This window comes from Lactuca virosa, chromosome 7, assembly GCF_052849685.1.
Source record: "Lactuca virosa cultivar CGN04683 chromosome 7, Lactuca_virosa_CGN04683_v6, whole genome shotgun sequence".
In the NCBI taxonomy this organism is placed as follows: Eukaryota; Viridiplantae; Streptophyta; class Magnoliopsida; order Asterales; family Asteraceae; genus Lactuca; species Lactuca virosa.
This window is the reverse complement of record NC_136432.1, coordinates 283605921-283615351: the sequence shown is the minus strand read 5'-3', so window position 1 is coordinate 283615351 and position 9431 is coordinate 283605921. Positions and strand designations below refer to the sequence as shown.

The following is a 9431-nucleotide window of genomic DNA, read 5'->3' as shown; positions in this document are numbered from 1 at the left end:
CTACAAAATTTAAGACGATTCATAATATTTTACCCACACAACAATTTCCCCCTTTTATTTTATTTACAAAACAATCCATTTTGAACCTTCATGTTTGATTTTGAAATCTGCAGCTGGAGTAGGACATTTTGATATCTTTTTTTGGAAAGAGAACTTCACTAACATGTCCCTTATACGCTTCACTCAGTTTTAGGTAATTTTGACGAATACTTAAATATGATTTATTTCCCTCCATCCACATGAAATCAAACATGGAATCCATAGGACTCTAGTGGAATAAATCAAATTCCATACTCTAAGATATTATGGTCTTTATGATCCATGGTGATGGAGAATCTACATCCTATATTAACCAGATCAAATGCAAGATATAGCAACATACTCTCATTGATTTGTTTAATCATCCTATTATATTTTCTTTATATTACAATATTATACTTTGAAATACCAACAGATAATGGTTGCATCCAGTCAAAACAGACATACAACAGCAAAAGAACCAAGGGTAAAAACGGAAAACATTCGCTAACAAAACAAAAAAGAGGATTTCATATTCATTAGTAAGTAGTGACCAATCCAGGTAGTCCATTCCTTCTTCCCATCACCTCCAATATCAATGGCAAAAGGAACCCAAACCCCCTATACACATACATATATCATATATATATTTCTAACCTTTTTTTCTAAATCCTCCTCATATTAACTACTACCAAAAGGGATTAGACATTCCAAGAGACCACAAAATAAGCTCCTCAATCCACCCCCCCAAAAAAACAGTACACAAACTAAGTCCCATCATTAAAAAAACACAATAACCAAAAAAAAAAAAAACATATAACAATTCTTCCAAAAACAAACTTACTTTTCTATCCAGTATCCACAACACCATAGTACCACCCACTACTCTTCTTATTCATCAACATTCACCATTCACCCATTGTTGTTGACCGGCATTGACCGCTGAGCAAAATCCAACAACACCTTCCTTTGACTTTCATTCGTATGAGGCAAACTCGCACGCAAAAGCTCAACCGGCATTTCCCGACTTATCGCCGCCACGTCAGACGGACCGGGCCCACCACCACCACCACCGCCGCCGCCATGTGTCATCCACGTCTGCACAACCGTATCATATTTACTAAAACAATACTTTGTCAACAGCCCGAAAAACGCATCGAAAGACGCCTGCCAAAACGCGCGGTTTTGCATGCTACAATTGTTAACCGAATTCGGATCAGTCAAAAGCTCCGTCGCCCTTTCCAGTACGGATTTCAAAACAACAGACGCCCCGTCGCCAGCTGGACTGCCAACCGGGCGGAGCGGCGGATGCTCAGACGAACACACGACCGACGCAAGACACGCGCCAAGCGCCCGAAGCTCCATCCCGCGTACAAATGACGAAACTGTCCTCGCGAGTTTCTTCACCGTTTCATCCGCGGGACCACTCCCGAATAGAAACCTTAAATGTCGGAAAATCGCCATGCATACAACACGTGTCAGCTCGCTCCCGGGCGACAAATGCCGGAGGAAACTTTCCACAAGCTTCCGACCTTTCGGAAGGGAGACTAAACGTAAAAAGACTAAATCGTCCTTTGTAGCTAACTCCACTGTGTTTCCGTTTTTTAACGGGTCGACTAACTGTAGTGATGTGGCTAAACCTTCTAGAAGGACCTGTCGCCTTTGTTTCAACTGTCCCCCGCCATCTTGGAGCTGATTAAACTGTACAAACCGATCGATGTCATCGACGTCTAGTAAAAGACAAATCCCGTCTTCAATTGTAACCCTGGCTGCAAGCATGGGCTCTTGTTCTAGCGGTTTGTCTAAAGCTTTTTGATCGTGGGTCCCGGTGGATGATTTGGGCGGGTCGACTTCGAGAAGCGGGCGCGGGCGACGGATCGAGGAAAACGAGACCCGACCCAACGCATCGACTTGAAGAAACGCGTGTGGTTCGTTTGCAGCACGGGTTCTCGGGGCGCATTCACGTAATTGTGTAGGACAAAAATGGTGTCTTAATTTCGCTCCACTTGATTTGTTTGCTAGAATAGCTTGGTGGTAGTAATCGTCTACATACGGGTCATTACTGTGTGTAGCAGCAAGTTGCATTCTTAGAATGTTTTCGATTTCATCTGATGACATGTATTTTGATTTGAACTGTGGCCACCCAGCGGTATCGAATCGTGGGCCCGGGCCACCCGGTCTAATTTTGGAAACTGGTCTAGCCCTTTGGTCTCGTGGACCACCTAACCCTAAGGGTTCAAAGTTGTTCATCACTGGTGGGGGAGGAGAGAGGTGGTGGTTCATTAGTGGTAAATGACCGAAAGGTCCTTGGAATTGAGGATGTAGTCTGTGTTGTTGGGGAGGCATCAAACCGTTTTTATGAGCAAACATTCCGTTCGAAAGATCGGGTTGAAATTGGTTCGGGACCCGGTTCGCAGGTGGACGGAACTGACCCAGATTGGAACCGAATTGTGACGGATGAGATGGGTGGGGCAACCCGCCCATTTGAAGCTGTGGGTTTGATATATTGGAGAAAGATGGTGGTGGGCCGCCATGGTAAGACGGGTTAACAGGTGGCGGGTATGAAATGAAGGAAGATTTGGGAACGGGAACCGGGTCAGGAAAAGTCAAATGTTGACCGATGTTTTGTTGTTGTTGATCAGGGTATGATGATGTTCTGTGGAGATTTTTAGAATCTTCTAGAAGGTGATGGTTAGGGTTTTGTTGTTGGAGTTGTTCAGGGTACGATGATGTTCTATGAATATATTGGTTTGATGTTCTTTGATGAAGCATTGATGTGTCTTGAGGTGGAAATGAAGAATTTGATGACCATCTGTTGCTTTCATGGGCATTTTCGGCATAAAAATTATCCTGGTCAAACCAGTTGGTCAACTCTCCTCCCTGTGCCAACTCAGCTGCAGATGAATCTAGAACAAACACAAAAAAGAACAAAAACATATTAGTACATGATGACAAAAGAAAGTATGTTTACAATAACATTGTACTTTTAACATTACTAATTTTCAATTTATGATTAAAACCAATATAAAAATAATTGTAAGCGTGATGGTTTTTGTAGATTATCATGAAGACTAATAGATTATAGATCTATAACTAACTTTTGTTTCCATTTTTCATCTTCGTTCCATACTACATAAGTGTAGTCAGAAAAAAAAATTGACTTGTTTTTAGCAATTATCTTTTAATAACAACATAAATAATAATTTTAGAAGAAATAAAAAGGGAGAGTTTGCTTAATGGGTAGCATAGGAAAAAATGAGGTCGTAATGGATAAAGACGCCATCCTCTCACTCAAACCATTAAATTCTTCTGTTAATATTAAGTTATGTCCCCATAGAGTCCATTAAATTATATAAAAAAAAACAGCACCTAAGCCCTAAAAAACTTAAAAATGGTACATCAATGGCATAAAAAGGTGCACTTACTTTCTCTGGATCCCCGGTCACCATAAACTCCAAGACTTGGCCCCCTGACATCTTTGTTGAGCTACAGAAATAAGATGAAAAAATGAAAGATTAAACAACCATCGAAGCACACTATATATAACTGTATGTGCATATTTTATCATGTTATACATTCAATCCCTAAAAATGTCAAATCAAAATAACTACATTCACAACATTCCCCATCATTAGTGAATATGCAGAAAATATAAAGATAGCATTGGATTCCAAAATTGATTGGTCCATATTATATTATTACATAACTATAATCACTGGTTTTTGTAAAACTAACCTTTGAAAATGTGGTGGAAAGATCATCCATGCCCAGAAACGTAACCTGAAACATGTAACAAACGAGTATGTGCATAAGCTTACAAAATCCATTCTAGAATCTAGATTCGTACATCATGCACATCTTTTAGCAAAATACATACCTCTTCTTGCTCCAGCTGATACTCTTCGTCCTCAAGTTTAGCTGCTGGAAGGTCTTCTTCTTCATCTTCCAGACCTCCCAACTCAACTTCTTCAAGAACTTCATTACCAAAGAATGAATACTGTGATGCATCAAATACAACAGCGCCTGCATAGTAAGATTCATGAGTTCAAGTTGAACAAAAAACGTCTACACATTCAAATTGGTGCTAAATTGATACAAACAACACCATATGGTCAATGTGAGAGCTCTTTATGGAGGTTACAGAAGTTAGGCAGGTTCAGAAACTCAATAAGACAAGTGAATCTAAGTGCAGGATCAATCTCGACACACATAAAACAACGAAACGGATTATAACAACTCCGTAGCTCCGTCGTACATAAACGGATTAATGAATAGAATTTAACCTCCCGTTCTAGAATCTAAACATGTGAAATGAAAAAGAAAATGGATGAATACAAGATCTATATGACGTCAATGCAGTCTAAAACCTAGATACGAAATCTGAAGCACGATACGAGAAGATCGAACAAGGAGCATGAGGAAAAAACCTGTGGAATTCGAACCAAGTTGTTGATTAGGATCCCGACGATCAACGAGTTGTTGAGTATCACCTCCACCTCCCAATCTTTCCATATTTCAACTCTTCCACTACGAATCCAGAAAGACGAAACGAAAATACCAAAATCTATATAAAAATTCTGAATTAAAAATTAATTCTAAACCCTAAAAAGAACAGGAAGACGCGAACGACAACAAAATATGATTAATTAAGAGACATGAGTGAAAGAAACCCTCGAGCGATTTATCCTAGGGTTTGTGATCAAGAATTAGGGGAAAAAGGACACCCAGATTTGTTGGATAACGATTAGAGTACAAGTGGTTTATAAAGAGAGGACGGTGAGGCCTGAAGGTCGAACGGGAAGGCTTGGTTTTCAACGATCGACAAATCGGACATAATATGACTCATATCCTCCAAATCACATAATTATTCAAATTAATCGAATAAAACATATATTTATCATTTATGTGCTTCTATTTTTTTTAAGTTCACTTTTCAACAATCTTAAATTTGTTTAAATGCTATGTATAATGTATAGTTCGAGGTGTTTGGATAAATAAGTTTTAGCTTATTAGCTTATTGCTTATTTGCTTATTGTGGTGAGAATAAGCATTTTTTTAAAATGTGTTTGGATTAGCTTATTGCGGTGGGAATAAGTAATAAGCAATAAGCATTTAAATGTTTGGCAAATATGAGTAAAATGACCAATAAGCAATAAGCAATAAGCATTCCCCCCCCTTGTTTATTAAAATCAGCTTATTTTGCTTATTCCTACCGCAATAAGCTGATTTTTAAAGACTCCTATCCAAACACTTAAATTTGCTTATTGCGGTGGGATTAAGCAATAAGCAATAAGCAGCCTATTTTTTCCCTATCCAAACACCCCCTTCATCTACAAAAAAAGTTAGCTAGACCCATAAGACCATGAACAACAAATCAATAGTCAAAGTTTGAGGTGTAAACATCGGATTGAGTTAACGAATTTGAATATGTTTGAAAATGTGTGTATGTATGTTTTCTTGTATTAAGAAGAATCTTTGGATTTCTAAACAATAACGAAAGTTTTCATTAATTTGTTATCATCGTATAACGAGTGAGATGGCAAACGGGCAACAAGCTGCGCCGCTAAGCCTTTTTGTATGTTAAAACTAATTCTTTTGAAAAGTATATCCATAGATCTAGGGGATATAACATTGCTACGCATGATCCGTTATACTCTATTAAAAAGCTCCACCGCATCCGGCGCGAGGAAACCAACGTATCAAATGCAAATGGTATGAACACGTGTTGATTTTCCATACACGATTTCTCATGTTTGGTGATTTTGCATGTAGCAGCTTTTAAAGCAGTTTGCATCGCCGTGAAACCCCCAGCCCTTAAGCCTACGAGAGGGGATACCCATGTAAGGTCCACACATGTGTGTTTCCCTCCGATCCATCCAAAAATCAAAATGTCAGCCGGTCTAAGGCTTGACCTTCTTTCTGTCGGGTCAGTCAAGAAATTCACAGGTGCCTCTTTCTTGGCGAAAACCCCGGCACGCTTAAATATGTCAAATAAAACATCCCTAACCATATTGTGCCTGTATTTGAACCCTGAGAGTTCGTTACAGTGAATTGCATGCTCTCCAAAAGAGTCAAAACATGCCTTGCGACACACCGGACATATCTCGTCAGCTGGGAATATTGGAATCATGAGCCGATATTTGAGGATAGTACGATACTCCACGGGAGACATATGTTGGCCAAGTCCATCTATAGGGATAACTAGAAGAAAATCTTGAGCATGTGGTGCACGTAAGAACTGGAAATCCGCTTTTTGCCGAGCCATCATGTTGAGATACACTTCCATATCTTCGACAATTTTACGAAAAAGGGCACTCGCCAGTGTATTATGGGATTTATGGGGGCGGTGTCTTTAGTAGTAAAACTTCTAAGGTCAATATCCGGAAGCTGGCACAACCATAATCAAAATCCATACCATATTTGTCGCTATCCCATAAGATGTGGTATTGCAATAACCAAGATTGAGCCTTGAGGCAAGAAAAGCATATGAGGTAGCCTCTATTGCCGAGTATAAACCCAAACCACCAAACCTAATGGGTAAGGAAGCAATTCGCCATTATATGTCGCCAAAGAAAGGGCCACCACAAACCACAATGTCCGCGATCGCCCTGCGCAACTCATTGTTAAAGAATAATGATGCCTCCTCCATGTGAACGGGTTAGCACGTCCTCCGCCCAAAGAAAAGCTTAGCAGTACCCATACAAGACTAAAGCAAAGGAGCTCACTTTGGGGGTCAGACAACTGTGGAAGAAGGCATATCACATTCACAGCGTTTTCGGCTCTCTTTATGGCTAAGCTGCTAATGAAACTAGTATCTCTATTAACAGCTCCCCCAATAAGCTTCACCCCCAAAGGCGGCCTCCCGATGCCAGCCGGGAATAGCCCATCACGTAGCTTGCTACCATCACACGAGGGCCAAAAGAGCTCGGGTTTCTTGATATTCAGCTAAAGGCCCAATATTGGGCCAATCACCGTAATGATGTCCAACGCTTTGGCCACCTCCTTCGAATCTCCAATAACTGTGACATCATTAAGGTACCATGCATGGAGAAGAAGCTTGCACTTGTCTCTAATGTTATGCAAGAGCGGGTGCAACAGAAGGTCAAAGAGAAGTGGTCCCAAGGGGTTGTTGGATTAGGTGTCTAAGCCCATAACTATAATTGGTATGTACTTGACCCGAGAGTAGCATGGTCCATTTAGGTTGCATATCACCGGGACAATTTGATAGGATGGACTTTTGAGAAAAGGTTATTTATGATTTATTAATATATTATAAGTTCTAATATATTAATATGAAATCATATTATTTAATTAGTATTGATCAAGATTTAATTTGGAATTAATTTAGTAATCAAAAGAGACTAATTAAATATATGGGGATTGATTTGGAAAATCAATGATTCTTATAGTGTGGGCCAATTGTTATTTAGGATGAGCTAAACCAATATGGTAGTCCATGGATAGTCCATGGAGGTTTAACCCATGGATCCTAAGTAATATGAAAGGTCATGGGCATTAGGGTTTACATTGATGTAACCCTAATCTTGACACACTATATAAGAAGCCTCTTAGCATCCAAAATGATGCACTAAGTGTTCTTGGAGATCATTGAGTCGATTTTGGTATAAGAATATTCTCTCAAAAGTCATCTTTGTCCAAAGGTGTGTTGTGATTCCATTTGAGGTGCAACACTTGGGGCACTAAGTTCTTAAAGGCCAAACTCAAGAAGTTCTACAAGCTACAACAAAGAGGTAATTCTATAACTCTCTTTTATGTTGATTATGTCATTTGCATGCTAGTTGTAGGCTTAATGCTTTGGAAAAAATATTGCATGTATAATTAGAGAAAACATAGATTCAAAGCATTTAGGGTTGTATGTGCACCATAGGATGTTGTAGTATACTAAAACCCAACAGTGGTATCAGAGCCATGGGTTGTTTTTTGTTATATTGATGCAAATGTTTGATTTTCAAAGTTGAAAAAAATACATGAAGTTTATCAAATTTTAAGATAATTACTTGATTTTATGAAAAACTAATTATTTGTAAAATTTGAGTCATTTTACTACAAGAGTTGAATTAGGTCAATTTATTAAAAGATAGAATGATATGATTATTTTATTTGTTTTAAAAGTTTGATCTAAATGTTTTTAAGGAGTTACAAATTTTGTCATAAAATTTTGGAACTCAAAAGTATTTTTAAAAGTTATGATCTTAAGAGTTTTGAAACTTCCATAAGTTATGGATGTGAAAAGTCTCATTCATTAACTCTTTAAGTTATGAATTCCAAGAGTCTTCAAAGGTTACAAAATTTGTTATAAATGGCTTTGAAGAGTTTCATAATTTGCCCTCAAGTTATGGAACTTGGAAAATCTCTTTTACGGAATTCTAAAAGTTTTCAAGAGTTACAAAACTTGCCCTCAAGTTTTGGAATTTGAAAAGTTTTTTTTATGAGACATTGAATTCTAAAACTAATGTTATTTGAAAAGTTTTCAAAAGTGTAACTCATGGGTTCATAACTTAATAATAAATTAAAATAGTTTTAATTTTGTTTTAGCATCTTGATGTTTTGAATATTTCATATTACGTCTTTATGGACTTTATTAATAGTTAATTAAAGTGTTTAATTAAAAGAGAATTAATAATTCCATAATGACATGGTTTAAGTTTAATTAAATTAAGAGTATAGTTTAATTAATAGATTAAACCACTTAGTATTTTAAAAGTTTAAAATACACCCTTATACTATTATAATATTAAAAGTTTAATATATTATATGTATAAGTAAAAAGTCGGTCTTACCGTTAGTAGGCCTCATTCACGAAGTCGGTCTATAAGGGGGGTATAAGGTGACTGCCTATAAAATGGCGGTTTAATGGGTGTCCACTCTCACCCACCGCTTCCTTGACTGGTGGAGGGTCGTTAGCCGAACGGGTAGGATAAGACATTAATTCTCATTAAAAGTATAATGAAAATACCAAGTAACTAAACACTTATTAATTCCCAGTCTTAGTTACTTAGGAAAAATATGAATTTGGTGCTAACCCATGAAATTGCACTTTGCACCTTGTTAAGTCGTTAGTGGAGCGCGTGTGGTTAACTGGCACACTAATCTGGGACTGACAGTGGATGGCAAAGGGTAGCTTGATGTTAATCATAGATCAATGGAGCGTGTGTGGTTAACCGGCACATTGATTAGGTGATCTGTAACATGAAGTGTACCAAGCTAATTTGCATGGTTATTCACACCTTGTTTGTGATCCTCGGTATCCCAGTCACAAACTTGAAGGGCACAATCGAGATTTAAACATGTCATTGAAAAGTTCAATGGATCTCAACGGATCTAGGATTTCAATTCACTTAAAACCTAAAAAAAATTCGTTTTTCGTGGTGGAAATTGGTAAATTGTCATTT

At 38.0% G+C, this 9431-nt stretch overlaps 1 protein-coding gene across 1 annotated transcript; it reads right to left on the bottom strand.

Annotated features, from left to right (window-relative positions):
• Positions 1–526: 526 nt before the first annotated feature.
• On the bottom strand, positions 527–4835 carry LOC145123900 (topoisomerase II-associated protein). The gene is made up of 5 exons (XM_079059087.1): positions 4446–4835; positions 3896–4041; positions 3754–3798; positions 3444–3504; positions 527–2924 (listed from the first exon to the last, which is right to left on the bottom strand). Exons 1-5 carry the CDS (start codon positions 4528–4530, stop codon positions 931–933), a joined length of 2331 nt encoding a protein of 776 aa, XP_078915213.1. The 5' UTR covers positions 4531–4835; the 3' UTR covers positions 527–930.
• Between the last annotated feature and the right edge of the window lie 4596 nt (positions 4836–9431).